The sequence below is a fragment of the Vulpes lagopus genome, chromosome 10 (genome assembly GCF_018345385.1).
Source record: "Vulpes lagopus strain Blue_001 chromosome 10, ASM1834538v1, whole genome shotgun sequence".
Taxonomy (NCBI): Eukaryota; Metazoa; Chordata; class Mammalia; order Carnivora; family Canidae; genus Vulpes; species Vulpes lagopus.
Window position 1 is genome coordinate 41,312,240 of NC_054833.1, and position 25,019 is coordinate 41,337,258.

The window sequence follows — 25,019 nt, forward strand, 5'->3', positions numbered from 1 at the left end:
AATTACAGTCCAATCTTTTATACATGTAATGCAAAAATCCTCAACAAAATACTAGCAAACCAGATTCAACAGCATATTAAAAGGATTACACACTGTGCAAGTGAGATTTTTCCAAGAATGCAAGGATGGTTCAACATAAGAAAACCAATGTAATGTACTGCATTAACAGAACAAAGGAAAAAAACCCAACATAATTATTAATGCAGAAAAGGCATTTGACAAACCCAACACCCTCCTATGATTTAAAAAAAATTCTAAAAATTAGGAATAGAAGGGAAGTTCTTCAGAGAAATATAAAGAACTTATGAAAAACTCACATGTACTATTACACTCAGTGGCAAAAGACTGAGAGCTTTTCTTTAAAATCAGGAGTGAGATAAGGATGTCTATCTACTTTCACCTCTGCTATTCAGCTAGCCAAAGGAACAAGACAAGAAAAGTGTTCAAATGGAAAAGAAGAATATATCTATTTACAGGTGACATGATTCTATATATAGAAAATCCCAAAGGATCCACAGGAAAGCAGCTGAGTCTGGTAAAAAGATTCAGTAAAGCTGAAGATAGAAGATTAATACTCAAAAATCAGTTGCATTTCTATACACCTGCCAAGAACAACCTGAAAAGGAAATTTAAGAAGCCATCCCGTATGCAATAACATTTAAAAAATAAAATACCTAGGACTAAACTTATGCAAGGAGATAAAAGACTTCTACACTGAATAATGCAAAAGTCACAGAAGGACATGAATTGTATGATTCCACTTCCATGAAATATCTAGAATACATAAATTCATAGTCACAGGAGATAGAATAGTGGTTTCCAGGGGCTCTGGGGAGAGAGAACTGAGGACTTACTGCTCAATGGTTATAGAATGTATCTTTGGGGGACGCCTGGATGGCTCAATTGTTTAGCATCTGCCTTTGGCTCAGGGCATGATCCCAGGGTCCTGGGACCGAATCCTGCATCAGGTTCCCCACAGGGAGCCTGCTTCTCCCTCTGCCTGTGTCTCTGCCTCTCTCTCTGTGTGTCTCTCATGAATAAATAAATAAAATCTCTTTAAAAAAAAAAAAAAAAGAATACATCTTTGGGATGATAAAAAAGTTTTGATGGAGTGCCTGGATGCTACAGTAGGTTAAGCATCTGACTCTTGGTTTTGGCTCAGATTGTGATCTCAGAAAATAAATAAGTCTTTTTTTTTTTTAATTGAAAATAGTGGCAATAGTTGCAAAATACTGTAAATAAAATGTAAATTGAATTCTTCACTTTAAAATGCCAGATTTTATGTGGTATCTATTTAACCATAAGAAAAATATATTTAAGGAGCACCTGGGTGGCTCAATTGGTTGGGCATCTGCTTTCAGTTCAGGTCGTGATCCCAGGGACCTGGGATTGGCCCTGTGTTGGGCCCCTGCTCAGCAGGGAGCCTACTTCTCTCTCTCTCTCTCTGCTATGCGCCCCCCTTGTGCTCTCTGGCTCTCTCTGTGTGTCAGATAAATAAATAAAAAAATTTTTAAATATTTTTTTAAAAGGAAGGAAAGATGCTTATGGATTAGAAGAACAAATATTGTTAAAATGTCTGTACTACCCAGAGAAATCTACACATTCAATGCAATCCTTATCAAAATACCATGAACATTTTTCACAGAGCTGGAACAAATAATCCTAAAATTTGTATGGAACCAGAAAAGACCTCTAAATAGCCAGAGGAATGTTGAAAAAGAAAACCAGGGCACCTGAGTGGCTTAGTCGGTTAATTGTCTGCCTTTGGTCCTGGGATGAAGCTTCATATCCCTGCTCCCTGCTCAGCGAAGAGCCTACTTCTCCCTCTCCTTCTGCATGTCTCTCCCTCTGCTTGTGCTCTCTCTTTGTGTCAAATAAATAAATAAATCTTAAAAAAGAAAAGAAAACCAAAACTGGAGGCCTCACAATTTTGGACTTCAAGCTGTATTACAAAGCTGTAATTATTAAAATGGTGTGGTACTAACACAGAAACAGATACATAGATCAATGGAACAGAATAAAGAACCCAGATATGGACCCTCAACTCTGTGGTCAACTAATCTTCGACAAAGCAAGGAAGAACATCCATGGAAAAAAGACAGTCTCTTCCACAAATGTTGTTGGGAATTGGACAGCCACATGCAGAAGAACAAAACTAGACCACTTTTTTACACCAGACACAAAAATAAACTCAAAATGGATGAAAGACCTAAATGCAAGACACAGGAATCCACCAAAATCCTAGAGGAGAAGAACACAGGCAGTAACCTCTTTGACCTCAGCCACAGCAACTTCTTGCTAGACACATCTCCAAAGGCAAGGAAAACAAAAGCAAAAATGAACTATTGGGACCTCATTAAGACAAAAAGCTTTTGCACAGCAAAGGAAACAGTTGACAAAATCAAAAGACAACCTATAGAATAAGAGCAGATATTTGCAAATGTCCTATCAGATTAAAGGCCTAGTATCCAAGATCTATAAAGAGCCTATCAAACAACACCTAAAAAACAATCTGATCAAGAAATGGGTGGAAGACAGGAACAGATATTTCTCCAAAGAAGACATACACACAGCTAACAGACACATGAGAAAATGTTCAACATCACTTGGCATCAGGGAAATACGGATCAAATCACAATGAGATACCACCTCACACCAGTCAGCATGGCTAAAATGAACAAGTCAGGAGAGGAGACAACACGTAGTGACAAGGATGCGAGGAAAGGGTTCACTGTCTAAGACTGTTGGTGGGAATGCAAACTGGTGCAGCCACTCTGGGAAACAGTATGGAGGTTCCTCAAAAAGTTAAAAATAGAGCTACTCTACGACCCAGTAAATGTATTACTAGGTATTTACCCAAAGGATACATAGTGACTTGAAGGGGCACCTGCACCCCAGTTTATAGCCAATGTCCACAAGAGCCAAACTATGGAAAGAGCCCAGATGTTTGTTGACAGATGAATGGATAAAGAAGACATATATAGATATAGATAGATAGATAGATAGATAGATAGATAGATAGATATAGATATATACACAAAATGGAATACTATATACATACACACACAATGGAATACTACTCAGCCATCAAAAAAAATGAAATCTTGGACAGCCCGGATGGCTCAGTGGTTTAACACCACCTTCAGCCCAGGGCCTGATCCTGGAGACCTGGGATCGAGTCCCATGTCAGGCTCCCTGCATGGAGCCTGCTTCTCCCTCTGCCTGTGTCTCTGCCCCAGTGTGTGTGTGTGTGTGTGTGTGTGTGTGTGTGTGTGTGTGTGTGTGATAAATAAAATCTTTTTAAAAAAATGAAATCTTACCATTTGCAAAAACATGGTTGGAACTAGAGAATATGTGCTAAGCAAAATAAGTCAGAAAAAGATAATGAAATGATTTCACTCATGTGGAATTTAAGAAACAAAACAGGATCATAGGGGGAGAGAGAGAAAAATAAAATATGAAATCAGAGACAAACCATAAAAGACTCTCAATCATAGGAAACAAACTGAGGGTAGCTGGAGTGGGGGAGGGGGTGGCTGGGTGATGGACATAAGGAAGGCATGTGATGGATGAGCACTGGGTGTTATACAAGATGGATGAATCACTGACCTCTACCTCAAACTAATAATGCACTATATATTAATTGAATTTAAATTTAAAAAATAATATATATAAAGAAAAACAAAGGAAGGAAGTATGTAGCATCTGGAGGCAGAGGTGGCTTCCCAGGAGGTGGGCAAACTAACAGGACAGAGGTGGGGAGGGATGGGCCATCTTGTCTGTGGCAGACAAGGCACCACAACCGACACCCTAGACTACAAGCCTGAGTCCTAAGGAAAGGTCACATGGTCACTGATCTCAGACGGTGACCGGCTTATAGCGCACACCTTGCCATGCACAGTTCCTCCCCGCAGCCCTGTGTCATCTCAGGCCTGAGCCATCCGTCCTCCAGCACAAGCACCGAGCACCGCTGAGCCTCCTCATGGGCCCCTGCCTCACGTTGCACCTGGGACAGAATCTGGAGCCACTGTGTCTGAAACATAAAAGGAAAAGGTAACTCTCTGCAGTGGTGATCTTGGGGCCAACGGAGCAACTGGCATCTGGTCCCAGATGTGTGACCTAATTATGCCCCTGACATTCATGTGCCTGGAGCCCCACAGCCACCCCACCATGTGACTCAGGGAAGGGCCCATGCAGTGGCACCTGCCAAGACTAAAAAGACATGGGAGAGGGGATCCCTGGGTGGCACAGCGGTTTGGCGCCTGCCTTTGGCCCAGGGCGCAATCCTGGAGACCCAGGATCGAATCCCACGTCGGGCTCCCGGTGCATGGAGCCTGCTTCTCCCTCTGCCTGTGTCTCTGCCTCTCTCTCTCTCTCTCTGTGACTATCATAAAAAAAAAAAAAAAAAAAAAACAAAGACATGGGAGAAAAAGTACAAGGTTGGGGGGCAGGGGTTGGCCTCTGTGACCTGAGCGCAGGAGTGCAAGCCACTGTGCACTGTGCGTAGACCTGGCCTGGCGTAGACCTGGCATCCGGTCCCTCTGGCAGCCACGCCTCAAACGTGGACTTTGGCTGCCTTGAGTAGGCAGGTGAATCAGGCTGCACCCCAGCAAGCGAGAGGTGTCAGGGATTACTCCACGGCCACAGCCACAGCCACCACCATGCATAGGAAGTCCTGGGAGCTGGGCCTGCTGCTTCTGTTGGGGCTGGGGTCCCAGGGCGCCCTGCCCCCACCCTGTGACAGGTAGGAGTGGAGAAGTCGGAGGGAGGGGGCAGGCAGGAAGGCCAGGGCCAGAGATTGAGATGAGCTCTCCAGCACTGGAGGTCAGCTCTTGGGAGAGAAGGGGAGGGAAGGAAATTAGCTTTCCTTGTGTGGCAGGCTCTGTGCTGGACACCAGGCACCAGACCTCCAGCGCTCGGGAAAGAGCGGGCTGCTGGCTGGCCAGTGTCCTCCCTCCCTCCGCCCCTCACTCTAGCCTCCTCCTCAAACTCTGCAGGGCTCTCCTCTTAGGAAACTTTCTGCCAGTTTTCTGGCTTCTCCAGCCTGTAGGTGAGAGGCAGTATAAGGGCCTGAAAAGCGCTCCTGAGTTTCACCTCTAGGACCAAGAGCAAGCCAAACCTCTTTCAGACCCATAGTTCCCATCTCCAAATGAGACAGATAAATGACCCTGCCCTGCCTCTGAGGCTTACAGGGCATCATCCCTTTCTCACTTAAATGGATTTCTTGAGCTCTCTTGGGCTGCAGGAGCGAACAAGAGAAATGAGGACCCTATCTTCGTGGGCCTTACATAAGTGGTAAGGAAAGTCCTGATAGAAGCATACCCAAAAGTAAAAGGAAGTGAGGGAGCTGCTGGGGTGAGCAGAGGGTGTTTCAGAGAGGACGGCGAGGGAGGGCGTGTGTGTGGAGAAGATGTTTGAGCAGAACTGTGGAGGCAACCGTCTCTCGCACATCTGGAAGACAGTCCAGAAAAGGAAACTGCAATGCAAAGGCTCTGAGGTCATTATTCAAGGGAGGCCTCCATGGCTGGGACAAAGGTAGGAGCAGGCCAGGCAAGAGAGAAGGACCAGGGCTGGGGCGCCGGTGGTAGGACCAGAAAGGTGAGAAGGGGTTCAGTATGGGATATATTTTGAAGGTGGAGCTGATAGGACTTGCTGATGGTTGTGGAATATAAAGGGGAAAGGATTACCTGGAGTGATTCATAGATTTGGTTCTGAGCGATTGTAATAAGGATTTTCAGAGAGGCTGATCACACGATCGGGAGTTTTGTCAAGCATGAGGTTGGTTGCCAAAAGTATAGAAAAACTGTGTCTGGGGTCTGTAACACCACTGCAGCTCCAGTGATTTAGTACTCCCCAGATAGTTACATCCGTGGTGACGTTTATTCCAGTGAAGGATAGTGGTTAAAATCAGGAATGGTAAAATGCTCATAGGGCAGAGTCCAGGAGGGAAGAAACACAAGTTCCATTCATCTGTATGAATAGCACTTAATTTTTCTTTCTTTTTTTTTTTTTTAAGATTTTATTTATTTATTTTTGAGAGAGAGACAGAGAGAGAGGCAGAGACACAGGCAGAGGGAGAAGCAGGCTCCCTGTGGCGAGCCTGATATGGGACTCGATTCTAGGACCCTGGGATCACGCCCTGAGCCGAAGGCAGATGCTCAAACACTGAGCCACCGGGGCATCCCTAATTTTTTCAGCAACGTATGTGACAATATGCATGAAAGATGGCCAACCAGGAAGCTTACCTGAGCCTCACACTCAGGGTTTTCACTGGGACTCAGTGACAGAGGCGTGGAGCATCTGTATGCCCTATCTTACTTAGTCTCTAGGTCTTCAAGTCAGAGTGATATTGGGTGGCCCTCAGTCCCTACCATACATCACATTAGTAGCATAAAATATCTGGCATGGCCCAAGACCTCAGATAAAGCTTTGTCTGGCAGGGCTCCAGCAGATTAGTGCTTATCGCTCAGGAGCTGGGCCCACACCAGACTCTCTCTGAAATGTGTAGGGTTGGAACACAGCAGGCCCACTAAGTTAATCCTTTATGGCACAAGTTACTTGTTGTATAATGAAGCATTTTGTCTGGTTTTCATCCTGGGCTCCTGGGACATAATCTCTAACCTCTTGGAATTTCCCAAGTGATAGAGTTTTGGGTATCCGTGGTGGCACTGATAGTTTATATTAATGGGGTGACTCATGGGAGCCCCTACATGATCATGCTAATAGGATGTCTCAGGATGGGCAAGGCCATACCAGAAAGACTGTGTGAGTAGAGGATTGATGCCTTGGGCCACAGGATGCCAACCCGACCTCCTGACTTCTGGGGCAGAGGGAGCTGAAGACAGCTCAGTCACATGACCAGTGATTCAACCAACCATGTGAATGAGACCCCAGTGCCAAAACTCTTCACACCAAAACTCAGGGGAGCATCCTGTTTGGTGAGCACTTTGACTTACCACGAAGGTGATGTATCCTGATTCTTTGGGAAGAAGATAGGGAAACTTTGCATTCGGGACTGTCCCAGACCTCCTCCTTTGTGTGTCTTTGGCTGGTCCTTATAATAAACTATAATCGTAAGTATAGTGCTTTCCTGGGTTCTGGGAGTCTGCACATTATTGAACCTGATGGGTTGATTGCAACCTCCAAATTTGTAGCCAGTTGGTCAGAAATGGGCGTAGCCTGGGGACCAGGGAACTGGCAGTGCTAGCTGGAGTGAGGCCTGTCTTGTTGTGGACTGTGCCCATGGCCTGAGCTAATTGGTACCAAGATTGGATTGTAGTATTGCAGATGATATCAGAAAATGTGTGATTTGCTAGAATGACCTTGATTGGCTGGAACATGTGGCTCAGGGAAAGCAAGATGAAAGAACAATGGATGAGCATGCTTTGGTTCCTGGATGGCTGTAGGGTCGCCCATGGTTTGGAACAGCAGCTATGTTGTGATCGGTTCCTGGAGGTGAAAGTTATCAATGGAATTTGGAGATGACGGATCCAACTCCCAGAGTGTTGGCTCACTAGGTGCTTAAGAAAATGAAAAATAATAAGAAAAAATTTAAAAATGCAATCCCTGGATTATTATTATCCTATAATAGCAAACATGGAAGCGAGAGATGGGCCAAACTTTGACTCTGACGGGTCCAAACCTCAGCCTCTCATCTCAGGGCCCCTGCCTAAGGAATGTGAGGGGGAGGATCCCACTTCTGGCTGGCCTGAGGTGCAGCCACAGCCTCAGAGCTGTTTGCAAAGGGGAAAAAATGAATCTAAAACAACAATAATGAAGCAAGCTAGACTGATTTCCAAGAGAATAGAATAGACGGGGAGGGAGCCAATGGACTCGTCCCAGCAGGGTGGAATCTTTAAATAGTTACTGAGAAATGGGGTGAATAAAGCAGCTGTGGGTAGAAATGTTAATGCAGCACTTCTTCGAAATTGAGTGGACCAATGGGAGCCCTGGAGGCCCCCAAGATGCAAGGGACCTAAACAAATCTGTTTTAATCACCCTACTTTGAAGGAAATAGGAAAAAACTTTGCAAGGCAAATATGATAATGAGAAACCTGACCTCCCACCTCCTGAGGCAATGGCCCTGCAATTTAATCAAAATTAAGATTGATGAAAAGGTTAGGGTCCCCTAGCTTTGTCTCCTGCTGGGGAGGCAAAGTGTTACACATATGAGCAGGCAAAATGGTCAGAGGGTAGAAAAGATTCTGGACTCTCTGCCCTGGGGTCCCATGTACTATATACCAAAAGCACCAGTGAAGCCATGAAAGGGGCTACAGTCAGACTGATAGGACATAAAAACACAAGAGTTGGTGGGATTAAGGTGAATGTTGGGATGGAAATCGGAATGTTTAGACAGACTATGTGTCAAGGGGTTGTTTCTCCTTCTGCTGAATGCTTTTGAGGAGTGGCTATCACGTCTGGCCCGGGGTGGCACCTACCTCTCCTAGTACTGTAAAACCCAAACTGTCATGGTTAGGAACACCAGGGTCAAAGGGACTGAGGTGAAAGCTTATTTGGTGTTTGAACACTTTTCACGTGAAGTGATTGCCTCTTTTGCTGGATGAGTTACAGGGGCGGACGTTGTGTCCAGAGAGGAATGTTTCCAGTCTCTAGTATTATAAAACAAAAGGCATGTAAATCTACCCATCATGCTATTGCTTCTTGTAATGGATAGGACATTCCAACAGGCACCAGTAAGATTGCCTGAGGTCACCCAGATCACATCCTTCCGCAGAGCCTAGAGGGCACCTTGGGGCCCCTCCCAACACGCCTGCCAGACTTTGGACTAGAAAAACGTCCATTTAAGAGGCAATTACTAGCTTGTTATCAGGCATTAATTGAGACTGCCCCTCTGAAGGACAGATAATTTTTTTTTTTTAAGATTTTATTTATTTGGGGCAACCCAGGTGGCTCAGCGGTTTAGCACCGACTTCGGCACAGGGTGTGGTCCTGGAGACCCGGATCAAGTCCCATGTCAGGCTCCCTGCATGGAGCCTGCTTCTCCCTCTGCCTATGTCTCTGCCTTCTCTCTCTCCCTGTCTCTCATGAATAAATAAATAAAAGCTTTTTTTAAAAAAAATATTTTATTTATTTGACAGAGAGCAAGTGAGAAAGCACAAGCAGAGGAGCAGCAGAGGGAAAGGGAGAAGCAGACTCCCTGCTGAGCAGGGAGCCCCATGTGGGGCTCCATCTCAGGACCCTGGGATTATAACCTGAGTCAGAGGCAGATGCCCAACAACTGAGCCACTCAGGCGCCCCAACATAAGATAATCTTAAAGCCTGAAACACCCACAGTATCTTGGGTGATGTTGGAGAAACGATCTAAGCGGAAGAGCAGTGCCTGGAAGAGTTCCATAATGCAGGGGACATGGCCTATGCAGGGGCATGCTGCTGGGGGAATGTAGAACTAACCCCATACTTTTCCTCTAGAACTGACTTTGGAACCAAGTGAGGAGTGCTGGATTCTACTGCCACTTGGATAGTGCCCTATAGACAGCTCTTGGTTCATGGATAGTCATTTCTCTCTTTTTTTTTTTTCATTTGTTCATGAGAGACAGAGAGAGAAAGAGGCAGAGACACAGGCAGAGGGAGAAGCAGGTTCCTTGCAGGGAGTCCGATGTGGGACTTGATCCCAGGACCCCGGGATCATGCCCTGGGCTGAAGGCGGCACTAAACCACTGAGCCACCCAGGCATCCCTGGATGGTCCTTCCAAGGAACAGACAGCACAGGAAGCCTGCCACCCTGACCAAAGATGATAAAACCAGGGGCGCCTGGGTAGCTCAGTGGGTTAAGCATCCAACTCTTGATTTTGGCTGAGGTCATGATCTCAGGGTCATGAGATCCAGCTCCATGTCGGGCTCCATGCTGAGTGTGGAGTCTGCTCCTTCCTTTCCCTCCATTCATTCGCTCTTTATCTCTCTCAAATAAATAATTAAGATCTTTAAAAAAAAAAAAAAGAAAACAACAACAGATCAGCTTGGTGGGCTGAACTGCGTACTATTTGTCACTGTGCTTCTACCTACTTTTAGTGGTCACCATCCTGGCCATATGGTCAGGCGGAAGGACCATGGAAAGTGGTCCACAGCAACAATGCCTGTGCGTGGCACCGGCCTATGGAAGTCCCTGGAAATTTAAGGGGTTCGTTAAAATAGAACACATTGATGCCTATGAGAAGGACCCCCTTCTCAGCCTGGAAAATAATTAGGGCCAGCAAGTGGGAATCCCCGTGTGTTCACATGAGGTGGCCACTCATATTCACAAACCAATGGGACATCGAGAGGTTACAGACATGCAGAGGTGGGCTGAATCTGGATATACAGCACTTGCCACCTCTGAGGCACAAAATGCCAATAAGAGCTGTCCTGTAAACAAAGGAGATGGGCTACAGGGCAGATTCCCTGGTGAGGATGGCCAGTGAGATTGATGCTGGCAGGAACAGTCACTCGGTGCCAGGTGTAGCAATACATGCCCAAAATACCATAAAAGGACCAGATCAGAAAATACGGCGCCAATTTGGACACTGAGTTACATTTTCCAGACCAGGGAATACTTTCGTCCTCCGATTAATGGTATAATAGAAAGCTGGAATAGACCATTTTTTAAAAAGATTTTATTTATTTATTCATTAGAGACACACAGAGGCAGAGACATAGGCAGAGGGAGAAGCAGGCTCCTTGCCAGGAGCCTGATGTGGGACTCGATCCCCAGCTCTGGGATCACTCCCTAAGACAAAGGCAGATGCTCAACCGTGGAGCCACCCAGACATCCCTGGAATGGACAAATAAAACACTGGTTGTCTGAAGCGGGGAGATGCAGGCATGAAGGGCTGGCTGGCACAACTTCACAGGTGTGTGAGGGGGTCCCACTGGATAGATTCCTCTGCTTTTCTGGGGGAATCTAGGCGAGAAGAGGTAGACAGGAGGCTTGTATGGCCATGAAATTCTTCCCACATGGGAGGAAGACAATGATATGACCATTATTTTCTCTCTTCCCCACGTCACTTCAACCTTCTTTTTTCTACCCCATGCAGAAGGGCCAGGCCCAAGGCAGCAGCTACACGTGTCAGAAGCAGGGATGGTTCCTAGGTAAGAAAATGTAACTTTACCCTTAAACTGCTATATCCGGATTCCTATATAAACTGCTATATCCGGATATCACTGCTGATGCAGTGCGTTGCACCTTCACCCCATCTGGCTAAATGGGAGCGTCACTGGAAGCGGCTGTATTTGGGCCTCACTCAGGCCTATGGGTAGGAAGTAAACCCATGTAACACCATGTGAGTGGGAGGGGACCATGGGGGGCACCTGCCAGACTAGCACTGCTGCCCACAATCTGGGCCAGCGGCCGGACCCAATGTCCTTTCCAAAGGTAGAAAAGTTTGGATATAAATGAAGAGAAGGAGAAACAGTAGCTGAAGGTAAAGAAATGAGTAGTGGAGGAAATCCACTGTTAAACACTTTAAAAGAGGCCCAGAGCAAGAAGTGAAGCGGCCTCATGGTTCAGCTACACCTGACGCCTGAAAGGGTGAACACATGTATTGCCGAGACCACTCCTGCTTTGGAACCTGACGAGAGAAAGCGGAAGCCTGCAAACCTGAGTTGGCCTTGTTAGGAGACATTCTCATCATATGATGTGATACTGGACTAGACTAATCATGATTGTATGAGAGTCTAGTAATGTGCCAACATCTTCTGACTCCTTTTCCAGCTCACATCTACCATAGCGTGATACGGTAAAACACCGGCCTTGTTGGTTAGATTATAATATTAATATTGACGGTCAAATGTATTGGGAAACTTAGTTAAAAGCTTCCTATCCCTACCCTAGCTCTGAATGTTTGGTATATTCTTGTGGATACTATTGCTTTATCTGTTATATAAATGCTACAGGAAATGTAGATGCTCAAGGGATGAATGTTTTGCTAAAAGGGACTGTTTGCCACAGATCAGGGGTAACCTGTTGTATAACAAAGAACATGTCAGTCCTTTGACCCAGTTTCCTGGAATGTAACCTCTGAGCTCTTGAAACTTCCCAAGTGATAGGAGAGCCTTGTGCCTTCCGGTAGGCTCTGCTAGTTTTACGTTAATGAGGTGACTCATGGTGAGTCCTTAGCCGGTCATGCGAATGAGACGTCTCAGGATAGGACCACTCTGTGCCTGAAAGACTGGCCGTGTGATTAGAGGGTTGGTGTTTGGGCCACATGATATCAGCCCAACCTCCAGGGAGGAGAAGATAGCTGAAGATTGAGTTCAATCACATGGCCAATGATTCAATCAATCATACCCATGCAGTGGAACTCTGATTTTAAAAAAAACTCTGCACACCAAGGCTCAGTGAAGTGTCCTATTTGGCGAACACATCAAAGTCCTAGGAGGGTGACAGACATGTCCCGATTTCACCAGGGGGAAGACAAAGAAGCTCTATGTTCAGGACCCTCTCAGACCTCACCCTATATGTCTTGTGGAAATGAACTGAGTGCAAGGGCAGTTTTATTAGAGACTCAGCTCTTAAGCCTACAGAGTCTACACTAACTTGGGGGTGGTTAGCATCAGAACTTGTCAGTCCACCAGCCCACTGGCTTTGGCCTGTGCTCTCTTTCAGCAAAATCATCATATTCAAGCATCTGCATTGAGTATAGTAAATTATGTAATAGATGGATCAGTATATCAGTCTGATTAGGCCCAACCATTGGAGGAGCCAGAGCAGACCAGGAACAGATTGAAACAGCTACTCTAATAAGTAGCCTACAAAGCCTTTATATACATTTTTGTATATTTACACTGATTTGATTATTCACTTCCTTCCTTCATTCTTTTTTATTTTATTTATTTATTTTTTTTTAAGATTTTATTTATTTATTCATAGAGACAGAGAGAGAGACAGAGGGAGAAGCAGGCTCCATGCAGAGAGCCTGATGTGGGACTCGATCCCAGGTCCCCAGGATCACACCCCAGGCTGCAGGCGGCGCCAAACCACTATGCCACCAGGGCTGCCCCCTTCATTCTTTTTTTAAAGATTTTATTTATTTTGAGAGAGTGAGAGAGAGCATGCAAATGAGCGGGGGAGGGACAAACAGAAAGGGAGAGAGAGAGAATCTCCATGGTGTGGAGCCTGATGTGGGGTTGATCCCAGGACCCTGAGATCATGATCTCAGCTGAAATCAAGAGTCAGACGCTCAACCGTCTGAGCCATCCAGGCACCCCCACTGTTTGTATCTTAATGATAAACTTGTGCAGAACTATATAGCACAGAAATTAGCTAAATCCACTTCTTCCTTGGGCCAGTCATTTCCCATTGCTCTTTCATTCTGAGGAGGCTTTAACTCCCTCTTCAAACATATTCAAGCATCAATATCATAATTATCATATGGATTATTTACATAAGGTGGTTGAAGCATACTGATAATACCAGTACTATAGCATATCCTGGCGTGGTCATAGTACAATGGGGTTCCATTACAGAACAAACTGCAAGAGTTACACAGGTACTCTAGGGCCTTCTCTGGATTCAAGCCTTGCCCTTATACCGAATATTATTATGGACAGGCATCATTAGCCATGATCTTATTATTTATTATAGCAAATTATTATTTGTTATTTCTGGGTTCTGAGTCAGTTGGAGGCGAAGGTGGTCACCCTGTCTCAGTTTACAGGCTGGCACTGAGACTGGTCTCCATCATATGCTGTTACACGGCAGGGCAGGCCTCCTTCCTAGGGCAGGACACAGATGGTATTCAGAATAGTTTCTATCCCTGCTAACTGTATGACAGGGCATGTCTTCTTCTGCTCTATTCCTGGAACAAGGGCAGTCAGAGCACATTGGGGTAAAGTAAAAATGTCCAGAGAACTAGATTTGCAGGACTAGAAGATTCCCATAAGCATGGCTCTTGAGCCTCAGTAGCCAGTATAGAAGGCCATTGCCTCATGGCTACTCTGGCTTCAATCCACATTAACAGTCAGGAGGCTCTGGGGTGAGGGTGCAGGCCCCTTCCTGGTGCTGGACCTTGGCATTATCCAGCATTTTCTGTTGCCATGGCCTGACCCATTTCACCAAAGCCTCATTGTCTATCCAGCCTGACTCCAGGCCTTTGCTTTCGTTTTGGACAGAACTTCTAATCTGCTTATTCTAGCTAATATTTTTGCTTCTGAATGCCTCTCCTCATTAAAAGTAAATTCAGTTTGTTCCATAATGGGGGACCTATCTCCCCTAAACCCTTTCCAAGCTTGGTGCAGAGCCTGACACAGGGCTGGATCTCACAACCGTGAGATCATGACCTGAGCCAAAATCAAGAGTCGGACACTTAACCAACTCAGCCACCCAGGTACGCCCCCCACCCCCAGATTTTTCATGTCTCACAGTCCAGTGTTGTTTAATCTACCATGTATGTTGTTGCCATTAGATACTAAGAGCCTGAGTGCAGCTTGGAGACATGTTTGGTACCCAGAAATGGTGGGTCCCCCATATGAGGATGAAATGAGTGATAGTCATGCCTAGATGCAATTTATTTTGAGTATGCCGTAAGGCCTCCCATGGCCTTCCTCATCTCAGGATGAGGCTTTTCCCCAGAGGGATTTGGATGTACTATATGATACCTACTGTTTTCATCCCACAAGAAATCCATGTTTCCCTTTCTGTTTAGTAGTATTCTATTCACAAAAACAAGGGTGATCTACATTTGTGCATATAGCACATGGCACATGCTGCTATGTTTTGTCCATTAAAATCAAGGGATTTTATTTTTTTTATTTTTATTATTTTTTAAGATTTTATTTATTTATTCACGATAGACATAGAGAAAGAAGCAGAGATACATGCTGGGAGCCTGACACGGGACTCGATTCTGGGACTCCAGGATCGCGCCCTGGGCCAAAGGCAGGCGCCAAACCGCTGAGCCACCCAGGGATCCTCGGGAGATTTTTTTTTGGTGTGGAGCCCAGCACAGGGCTTGAACTCATGACCCTGAGATCAAAACCGGAGCTGAAATCAAGAGTCAGATGCTTGGTCCACCTGGGTGGCTCAGTTGGCTAAGCATCTAACTCTTGATTTCAGCTCAGGTCATGATCTCAGGGTCAGGAGATTGAGCCCTGCATCAGGCTCCACACACCACACAGAATCTGCTTGATATCCTTTCTCTCTCTCCCTCCACCCCTCCCTGTGCACACTCACTCTCTCCCTTTATCTCTGAATTAAAAAAAAAAAAAAAAGATGCTAGATGCTCAGCTGACTGAGCCACCCAGACACCCCCCATATCAGCAGCCTTTCTAAGTATTTGATTTTCAAAGTTTATAGTTACACAGCAATCTGCCAAGAGTTATAAACTACCCAGTGAGAGTAGTTCCAGGAAGTTCCTTCCCAAATGATACCTTTGTAGTAGGTGTAGTCTAAAAATTTGATGTCGAAAGACACTGGCCAGTCACTAGGGTTGCCTTTGGTCATCAACAGCGCAGTTCAACATCACATCCTCAGCCGGAATGTCTCCCAGAGCCATGCCAGTCGTGTTCGCAGGCTTCCATTCAACGTCAGCAGGCTCCAAAGGCAGGGTGAACATGGCAGGCACAGGGCATGCCCATGCATTTCAGGCATCCGCTATGATTGTCCTAAGGACCATGGTAACCTCTTGCTCTCCCCAGGCACCCGTGGCATGCTCAATTACCCATTTTCATTGAACACCCACTTATTCATCTCTTTGCCTTCAGCTGCATTTCCTCCTCTCCGTTTGGCATTGATTTTTCACTCCACCTTTCCCCCTTTGGAAGGGACATCAGCTTCGGCCACCCTACCCATCCAGATCTCCAGCAGCACAGCCAGCCTTGCGAGTGTCGCCCCTAGTCCTCGTGCGTCCATATAGGATAGAGTTATGCAGCCCGGAACAAGTGGCTGTTCCCCGCTCCCCCAGGCGGGTACAGCTGAGTTCACTGTTAGCACGGGGCGGGCACAACCCGCCCCATTAGGCCCTTGGGAATTCTGGCACAAGGATTTGAAAAGAGAACTATAGTCTTGCTTGGGGATCATTCATGCTTCTGGCACCGCAGTGGCAGTCAGGTCCTTGGAGGCTAAAGGTAAGTTGAGATGCAGTGGGAAGGAATTGTATAGTCCTGCCACCAGCCTCTCTTCCTGTCCCCCAGAAAAGTAGCCGAATCTATCCAGTAGATAGCCTCCTTTGGTCCCCATCCCATGTTCAGTGTGAGCACCTACTTGTGACATTGTGTAAGTCTGCCCTTCAAGCTTTTCTCTCTCCCTGTTTCAGAGAACAGGTGTTTCTTTTTAAATTTTTTAAAGATTTTTAAAAAGATTTTTAAAATTTATTTATTCATGAGAGACGCAGAGAGAAAGAGAGGCAGAGACACAGGTAGAGGGAGAAGCAAGCTCCACGCAGGAAGCCCGACGTGGGACTCGATCCCAGGTCTCCAGAATCAGGCCCTGGGCTGAAGGCTGCGCTGAACCTCTGAGCCACCCTAAATAAAATAAAGATTTTATTTATTTGAGCAAGAGCAGGGATCCCTGGGTAGCGCAGCGGTTTAGCGCCTGCCTTTGGCCCAGGGCGCGATCCTGGAGACACGGGATCGAATCCCACATCAGGCTCCCGGTGCATGGAGCCTGCTTCTCCCTCTGCCTATGTCTCTGCCTCTCTCTCTCTCTCTCCCTCTCTCTGTGACCATCATAAGTAAATAAAAAAAAAATTATTTGAGCAAGAGCAGGAGCAGGGGGTAGTGGGAGAAGGAAAGGGAAAAGCAGACTCCCCGCTGACTGGGGAGCCTGATGTGGGCTCGATCCCAGGACCCTGGGATCATGACATGGCTGAAGGCAGGTGCTTCACTGACTGAGCTGCCCAGGTCCCCCCCAGGCAACAAATGTTTCAGTTGCCTGTTCTGGTTGTGTATCAAGCCAGCGCTCTGAGGGTGACACCCAGCACACTGTGTCCATTTGGTGTGATATCTCTTAGCCAGAGTGGGAACTACTGACCAGATCGGCACAGTATCTTCTGTTCCGATACAGTATTGTAAGCATATTTGTCTACAATGAAGTAAGCAAAGCTACTTTAATGGGCCCCTTGAATTTGCAGAGTGATTTCCTGAGGCTCATGCCCCATGCGGGCATCTCCTTTCCCAGCCCAGGTTTTCCCTGCCCGAGAGTCAATAAATACCCCAACACAGGGGTGCTTGCGGGGCTCAGTGGGTTAAGTGTTCAACTCTTGATCTTGGCTCAGGTCCTGATCTCAGGGTCATCGGTTCAAGCCCTCTGTTGGGCTCCATGCTGGGCATGGAATCTATTTAAAACAGAATCAACATAGGAGCTTTTTGCTTTCAATTTTCCATCGCTGCAAGGGAAAGAGCATGCAGTGTAGCCCCCTGAGCTGATTTGTTCTTGCAGAGATTCCCAGGAGTCGGTCAGAGTGCAGTGGCCTTGCAGACGAGATACGGTCCGTCCGCCTCGCACTGCCATTGGTAGCAAAGCAGCTTTCTTTTGGTCACGGAGAGCTGCCACAGCGGCTCCTCGGGTGCTTCCCGCAGCCCTGCAGAGGGTGGGGGGAAGAAGGCCACCTGCCCATGTGGTCCCCACGTAGCACCGTCCCGTGTAAACCCTTACCATGTACTAAGGAACTCTTGGGGGAACCGCCTTCTTTACCAGAGTGTTTCTCTGACATCACCCGGGACACCATTCAGGATTATCTGCTGTTCTCCAGTCACAGAAGTGGTTTCCATAAACACCCAATAGCAGGCTAGTGATTGTCTCCACAGTGATTTGTATCATACGCCGCATTCAAGAATTTTCTGGGCCAAGGGCTCAGCAATTGCCCCTGGGTGTAACTTACAGGATTTTGCCTTAAGCCCTCCGGTCAGGTTCACAGGGGCCAGGCTGGCCGAGGCTGTACAGAGTTGGCCTCACCCCTCCTAACGTGTCACCAATTAAAGGGCTCTTGTCCTTTGTCCATTGGGTCTCCCACACAGTTCCCAGTTACCAACCAGTAAGTGGGCTCAGGCACTTGTTCAGGTCCTTTACTGCAGGGGGCGCTCCTCGTTTCTCTCAGCTGGGTAGGTCACCACCACCCACAAACCCCTCCCACACCTGGGCACACACATGCACGGGCACACTCACGCATGGACCCAGTCCGGGCCAGCAATGTGCCCAGGCTCCAGCCTTCCTACTCTCCTCCCCGGCACCGCCTGCAGCCAGATTTACTGCCACGGGGAGCTCTTGCACCAAGTTCAGATGGCCAAGCTCTACCAGGATGACAAGCAATTTGTGGACATGCCGCTGAACTCGGCTCCAGGTGAGGCACCCAGGGGGCACCCGACTTCCTGAACCTTCTACATCAAAGATGACAGAGGACAAGAGCAGGCAGAGAGGGAGCCTCTCCATCAGGGAGGGGCTCCTGGGGTCCAACTGATCCGTCCTTGCCCCCGTACCCCAGACCAGGTTCTGCAGCACTTCCGCGAGCTGGCCGCCACCCACAACCAGAGCATCCCCCCAGAGCAGCTGCGGGCCTTCATCCAGGAGCACTTCCAGGCCGGGGAGCAGGAGCTGCAGCCCTGGACTCCCGAGGACTGGAAAGACAGGTACCACCTAGATGGAAAAACAGGAGGGGACCCTTCAGATAGGCCTGCCTCCCTCAACCCCATGGGGTCTGTGTTCTCCCAGCCCCCAGTTCCTGCAGAAGATCTCGGACCCCAAGCTGCGAGCCTGGGGAGGGCAGCTACACGAGCTCTGGAAGAGACTGGGAAAGAAGGTATCAACATCCTGGGCCTTAGCCGGGGGATGGAGTAAGGAGGGACAGGGAGATGCCAGCTTGGGGCCCACGTTGTCCTTTGAGCACAGACTGGGACCCCACCATCGAGTCCTTGAATGGAACTCTCTGGAAAGAATTTCTGGAGAGGGAGACATGAACATCTACTTCTAACTTCTCATTTCCTCCTGAAGCCCTCACTGTCCTCCCCTCTAGGCAAACCTAGTCTGTCTGCCTCCTCCAGGCTGCCCAGCTAGGCACACTCTTCCTGAGGAAATCAGGTCAGGCCTGTGCTCTGGAAATTGTCGTTGCTGAATGTGGCTTGCGGTCAGCACAGTCTGTTAGATGCTTCTCTCCTTTGAGGCTCAGGGAGGGCAGTGGTTTGCCCAAGGCTTCACAGCATCTGTCCTCCCAGAGGATGGGGGCCCTGGGTCTCTGGGGCCTGGCTTGGTAGTGGCAGCAGAGATGGGGAAGGGCAGTGGAGGACACGGTCCCCCTACCTGGTCCTAATGCTTGGTGAGCACCTGCCAGTGCCAGGCTGAGTTAGCAGGGACCCCAGAGGCCAGCATGGGGGGCCGAGCAGACCAGGCTCCCAGGGGCTCAGGCCTTGGCCAAAGCCACACGGCTGACCCGCCCCAGAGCCAGCACCCATGCCCCGGCTGCCTGGCTCCAGAGCCCAGAGCTGCCAGGGCCTCCACGGCCCGGCCTCCTCCAGCCTCGACACCGTGGGGGCCGCGGGCACCCTGTGCCCTCTCCCCTGACTGCAGGTGAAGCCCGAGGTCCTCAGCCACCCGGAGCAGTTCTCTCTCATCTACGCGGCACACCCCTTCATCGTGCCTGGGGGGCGCTTCACTGAATTCTACTACTGGTGAGAGATCAGGGCTGCAGGGGGGAGCCCGGGGCCAGCAGGCCGTCCTGAGCAGGGGGGGGCACCCTGACTGGCCCCGGGGGTGCAGGGCGGGGGTGGCGGGGGGCGGCTGAGCTGTCCCTTTCCCCAGGGACTCCTACTGGGTGATGGAGGGGCTGCTCCTCTCCGAGATGCCCCGGACGGTGAAGGGCATGCTGCAGAACTTCCTGGAGCTGGTGCGAATGTAAGAGGGGGCGGGCACCCCAAGGCTGGGGGCAGAGGAGCCGGGGCCACGGGCGTGGCCCTGGGTGGGCCTTGGCCTCGGCCGCGGGGCAGAGGCACCCAGCAGGCCCCTTTGTTGGCAGCTACGGCCACGTCCCGAACGGGGCCCGCGTGTACTACCTGCAGCGGAGCCAGCCCCCGCTCCTGACCCTCATGATGGACCGCTACGTGAGCCACACCAACGACACGGCCTTCCTCCGGTGGGCGCCCCGTCCCCCCGCCGCCCCGCACGCCCCCTACCCAGGACCTCCCAGGGCGGGCCTCAGGGCGTGGGCCTGGGCTGAGGTGGGGCCTGGCTCCTGTCCCAGGGACAACATCGGGACCCTGGCCTTGGAATTGGACTTCTGGACGCAGAACAGGACTGTCTCTGTGAGCTCGGGGGGGAAGAGCTACGTCCTGAATCACTACGCCGTCCCTTATGGGGGACCCAGGTAAGGAGCTGCCTGCCAGCCTCTCAGGCTCCTGCTGTTCACCTGGTTTGAGGGCCAAGGACGGACCCCGGCTCTCAGAGGCTGATGCTGAAAGCCCTGGGCGATCCAGGACCCACGAAGGGCGATCCAAGGGCAGGTGAGGCAGCAGGGCTCAGCCTCCAGCTTGGGCTCAGAGCCTCCAAGCACTGGGATGCCCACTTTCCTCTTCCAGGCCAGAGTCCTACAGCAAAGATGCTGAGCTGGCAAACACGTTGCCCGAAGGTGAGCAGCAACAAGGGCAGGGATCGGGGTGGGGCTGGCGCCTGGTGTGGTGTGTCAGGACCTGGGCCCCCTCCCCGGCTGCCTTGTCCTCACAGGGGACCGGGAGACCCTGTGGGCTGAGCTCAAGGCTGGAGCTGAGTCTGGCTGGGACTTCTCTTCACGGTGGCTCGTTGGAGGCCCAAACCCCAAATTGCTCAGCAGCACCCGGACCAGCAAATTTGTGCCTGTTGACCTCAATGCCTTCCTGTGCCAGGCAGAGGAGCTGATGAGCAACTTCTATTCCAGCCTGGGTGAGGGCGCCAGTGGGAGGAGGGAGCAGGGGGTGCTCGTCCAGCTTGGGTCCTGCCTCAGCCTCAGCCATGGGGGAAGGGCCTCCAGCCTCCCAGCCTGCTCTGTACCTCACCCCTAGGGCAGGAGCACAAAGGAAGCCCACTCCCTCCTCGCCCTCCCTTTCTGACTGGGAGGGACTTCTTGGGTCTGAGAGGACACCTGAGTCCACACATTCAAACTCCCTCCATTCTTTCTCCCTAAACAATTGCCCTTGGACTTGTCAGAGCTGGGGGGATACACGTGGCCAGTGCCCTCCTAGGACTGACCTGGGAACTGGCCACAGCAGCAACTGGGACCCCTATGGGGTCACGTGCTCAGGAAATCCTAAGTCCTAGAGGCCAGAAATGTGGGTTCCAAGTACACATGTCCCCTTGGTGTCAGGACTTCTAGCCCTTGGGGAGGACAACAGGAGGAGGCCACAGTACACTTCTCTTGAAGGCATGGGACCCAAGCTCAGCCACCCTGGTTGGTTGCTCAGCCTAAAGACAGTGTCACCTCAGGGAACAGCGTCCAAGCCACAAAGTACAGAAATCTGTGGCAACAGCGCTTGACTGCCATGAAGGCCATCCTGTGGGATGAGGAGAAAGGTGCCTGGTTTGACTATGACCTTGAGAACAGAAAGAAGAACCTAGAGTTTTACCCATCCAACCTCACTCCTCTCTGGTCTGGCTGTTTCTCTGACCCAAACGTCGTGGACAAGGTTCTGAAATATCTGGAGGTGAGGGGGGCAGCAGGGCGGGCTGGTACACTGCGGGCAGGACCACCTGCTCTCTCCTTGACTCTGAGCTAGTGACCTCTGGCAAGGGGCAGCCACCCCCTCCTGCTCCACCCCTCGGTCTGAGCCTGCGGGTCCCACTGGAGCCACCAGGGGGCAGCTGCGAGCCAAGAGAAAAGCCCAAGAAGGGGGACACCTGGCTTTAGGGGGGCCCAGCCAGCCTCTTGGCTCCTCATCCAGACCACACCCAGTCATAGAAATGTCTGGAACCTTTCAGGACAGCCAGATCTTGACCTACCAGTACGGGATCCCGACCTCTCTCCAGAACACAGGCCAGCAGTGGGACTTCCCCAACGCCTGGGCCCCCCTGCAGGACCTGGTCATCAGAGGTAGGGAGGCAGGGATGGGGCATAGCCCAGGGCCTTACCCCTTGCACCTTGCTGACCCCTTGGGTCAGCCTCCCGGTGCTGGGGAGGTGTGAACAAAAGCCGTGGGGGCCTTTCTCTGGCTCTTCTGTTCTCTGGTTTCCCACCCAGCAGACATTTGTGTCCACCCTCACCTGTCAGGGGAACCAGCCCTCCTTCCTCCCTCCAAACTCAGGCCCTGGGTGAGGAACACATTGGCTTTTCACAGGGCTCACAAGGGAGGTTTTAGGGCCCGGGCCTCTTTCTCTCTCCTTGGAGAGAGGAAGGCTCAGGCCTCAGCTGCTCCTGGGATGGGGACTCAGGAGATTCAGGGTCCTGCCTGGGGTGGGGTCCAGGTCTGGCCAAGTCTCCCTCACCTCGGGCCCAGGAAGTGGCTTTCCAGCTGGCTCAGAACTGGGTCCGAACCAACTTTGAGGTCTACTCCAGAGACTCAGCCATGTATGAGAAGGTGAGCTGCTCCTGAGCCCAGACCCTCCTGGGGCTCCTCCCCCTGGGGAGCAGGGGTGGGGAAGTGGGGGGCGGGGATCGCCAGGCTTTGCAAAGCCCAGGGACAGTGGTGACGCCCGGTGGTCATTCTCAGGCACTGCAGGGGTGGGAGCTGCAGGCCAGAGCCCCTTCTCCCAAGGAGGCTCACGTGTTGCTCCCCCTGGAGGGCTGGGATGGGGAGCCTGGGGGCCTTGCCGACCTTACAGCCTGTCCTGTTCCCAGTATGACATCAGCAATGGTGGTCAGCCAGGTGGTGGAGGGGAGTACGAGGTTCAGGTGAGTGGCCCACACCCTACAGGGGACTTTGTCCCCACAGCAGGCCATGACCCCCTCCAACCCCCATCTGGGCCTCTGATTCCTCCCATTATGTGGGTCCACTGGGAGGAGGCCAACTGGAGCTCCTTTGTACCCCTGGGGCTAGGCAGTTCCAGGGTGTGTGGGTGGGGATCTCACAGACCCTGAAGGACCCCACTGGCTCTGTCTCTCCAGGAGGGCTTTGGCTGGACCAATGGAGTGGTCCTGATGCTCCTGGAGCGCTATGGTGACCGGCTGAGCTCGGGCAGCCAGACAGTTTTCCTGCAGCCCCACTGCCTCACGGCTGCCCTTCTGCTCAGCCTCCTGCTCGGCCTCCTGCCACAGTGATGGGCCTCCTTGCCCCGTGGGCCTCATTAAACTTCTGTGTGATTCCCTACCTTCTCCTGCCTCTTCATCGTCCATCCCCCAGCCAGTCCTGGGGAGGGTCCCAGAAGTCATGGGTTAGACCCGTGTCCCTCCTGGAACAATAAGGAGGAAATCCTGTTCTGTGGGGACACAGCCCCATACCCCATGCAACCTGGCTTCCCAAACACGTACTCCAAATGCTTTATTGTTCTGTTGAGATGCTTACAAATACTGAAAGTCACCCAGCCTGGGGCCCAGCAGCCACGGCCCAGTGGTGGGCAGGGAGGTGGGCTTAGTGTTAAGGCGTGAAGGGCCAAAGCCAGGCAGCTGGTGGCCTGGTCCTCTGCTCTCCATTTCTGTCACCCTTCTGATGCTGAAGGGAGGGCAGCCACACCTCAGGATCCTCTCCCTCTGCTGCCTCCTCTCCTGCTCAGGTTCTCCCTGGAGTGTCTGAGCAGCCCTCCAACCCTGTTAGAAACCCAGCCTGTACAGAACCCGTGTAGCCGCCGTTCCCATCAGCTCCCCTCCTCTTCCAGTCTCTGGATGTAGGAGCTTCGTCCCTTCTGGCTCTAAGCAAGGCACGAGTGGAAGGGAGAGGGCTGGGCTGGGGGGCCACAGGCTGTGCATCGGGGCCTGGAGACACAGGTGGAGGGCGAAGAGGGGGTGTCTGGTCCCTTCCCCCGCTCCCAGCGTGAGATGCACAAGGTCCTGGGCTGGAGAGATGGCAGGACGTACCCTCAGGTGGGCCCACAGTAGAAGCATGGGCAGAACCACAGAGCCCAGGCAATGAGTATGTAACCATGGCGGTGAAGCAGTCACTATGGAGATCAGAGTTTGGGATCTGCAAAAAGGGGGTGGGGCTGGGACCTCAAGGATGACACCCTTGAACAAAGTAATAAAATGCAGGAGAGCAGGGTGGAGCAGGGTTTGACAAGTGCACCGCCTGAGCTGGTTCCCCACTCTGGATGTGGCTCTCCTCAGCCCCCGAGGCCCCTGCAAAGGGGGGCTGAGGCAGGAGGGGATCTTTGGCAGATTCTGGTACCATAATTTGTCCTTTGCAAAAGAGAACACAGGCTGGGGAGCGCAGGGCCCGGTCAGAGCTCGAGGCCCCCTCTGCACCGGCTCCTCAGCCCGGGCAGGCCTGGGCCAGGACCCCGAAGGGTTATTGCAAATTCTGAGTTCCCAGGAGCCTCCCCACTTTTTATCCATTGGCCGGTACGTTAGGGGCCCGAGCTCCTTACAGAAGAGCACGCAGTCTGGTACAGGAGCCCCGGTGGCGGCGCTCCGCCCTCCTAGGGCCCCGGGGAGCGCTCCCGCGTGGCCTAGGGCCCAGGGTGCGGCTCTGTCTCCGGGGGCAGCAGGTGGGCTGGCCCCAGGGTCCGGGAGGCCCGCCCACCACAGTCAGTTCATGAACTGAGTGTAGCCCTCCGCTCCCGTGACGATGACGTCCATCCAGATGCGCATGGCCTCTGCAGACGGGGCCACCATGTAATACAGCCGGTCGTGGGTCTTCACACAGAAGGTGAGGGCTGGGTTCGGGCTCTGCCCAGGGCGAGAGGAAGGGCTGAGACGGGGCTCACCTCTGACGCTCCATCTGCCCTTTCCCTCCCCATCTCCAGGGTGCCCCGGCGCTCGAGCCTGAGTCCCAGACAGGCCTCAAACCTGGTCCCCACCAGGAGGCCCCAGGCGGAGTGTTCCCCTCCTCACACCCAAGGCGTCCTGGGACCTTGTCAGAGCCATACTCCGCCCCGGGGGACCCTGTCGTGGGGCACCCCACCCCCCACCTCAGGCAAAAGATTATCAGAGAATGAGACACAAAGGGTTATTGCAGTGAGAACCAGAGCGTCCTCCGGTCAC

General features: G+C 50.9%; 2 protein-coding genes across 4 annotated transcripts in view; one reads left to right on the forward strand and one right to left on the reverse strand.

The window, feature by feature from the left end:
• The first annotated feature begins 4,575 nt into the window (after positions 1 to 4,575).
• On the forward strand, positions 4,576 to 23,193 carry LOC121499418 (trehalase-like). Of its 3 annotated transcripts, XM_041769994.1 has the most exons (16): positions 4,613 to 4,744; positions 11,031 to 11,085; positions 18,172 to 18,272; positions 18,414 to 18,558; positions 18,641 to 18,728; positions 19,493 to 19,593; positions 19,724 to 19,816; positions 19,938 to 20,054; positions 20,163 to 20,285; positions 20,497 to 20,546; positions 20,642 to 20,836; positions 21,377 to 21,594; positions 21,869 to 21,980; positions 22,352 to 22,464; positions 22,597 to 22,778; positions 22,992 to 23,193. In XM_041769994.1, exons 2-16 carry the CDS (start codon positions 11,075 to 11,077, stop codon positions 23,023 to 23,025), a joined length of 1,683 nt encoding a protein of 560 aa, XP_041625928.1. In that variant the 5' UTR covers positions 4,613 to 4,744; positions 11,031 to 11,074; the 3' UTR covers positions 23,026 to 23,193. The 3 variants fall into 3 exon arrangements, with proteins under 3 accessions (XP_041625926.1, XP_041625927.1, XP_041625928.1); XM_041769992.1 differs by lacking the exon at positions 11,031 to 11,085 and having other exon boundaries at positions 4,576 to 4,744; XM_041769993.1 differs by lacking the exon at positions 11,031 to 11,085 and having other exon boundaries at positions 4,578 to 4,744; positions 22,725 to 22,778.
• Positions 23,194 to 23,347: 154 nt separating this feature from the next.
• The window catches only part of PHLDB1 (pleckstrin homology like domain family B member 1), a 44,920-nt gene continuing 43,248 nt past the window's right edge, over positions 23,348 to 25,019 (reverse strand). The window contains exon 30 of the mRNA XM_041772996.1: positions 23,348 to 24,704. Within this exon, the coding sequence (XP_041628930.1) occupies positions 24,564 to 24,704 (141 nt within the window). The 3' untranslated portion in view covers positions 23,348 to 24,563. The remainder of the gene's footprint in view (positions 24,705 to 25,019) is intronic.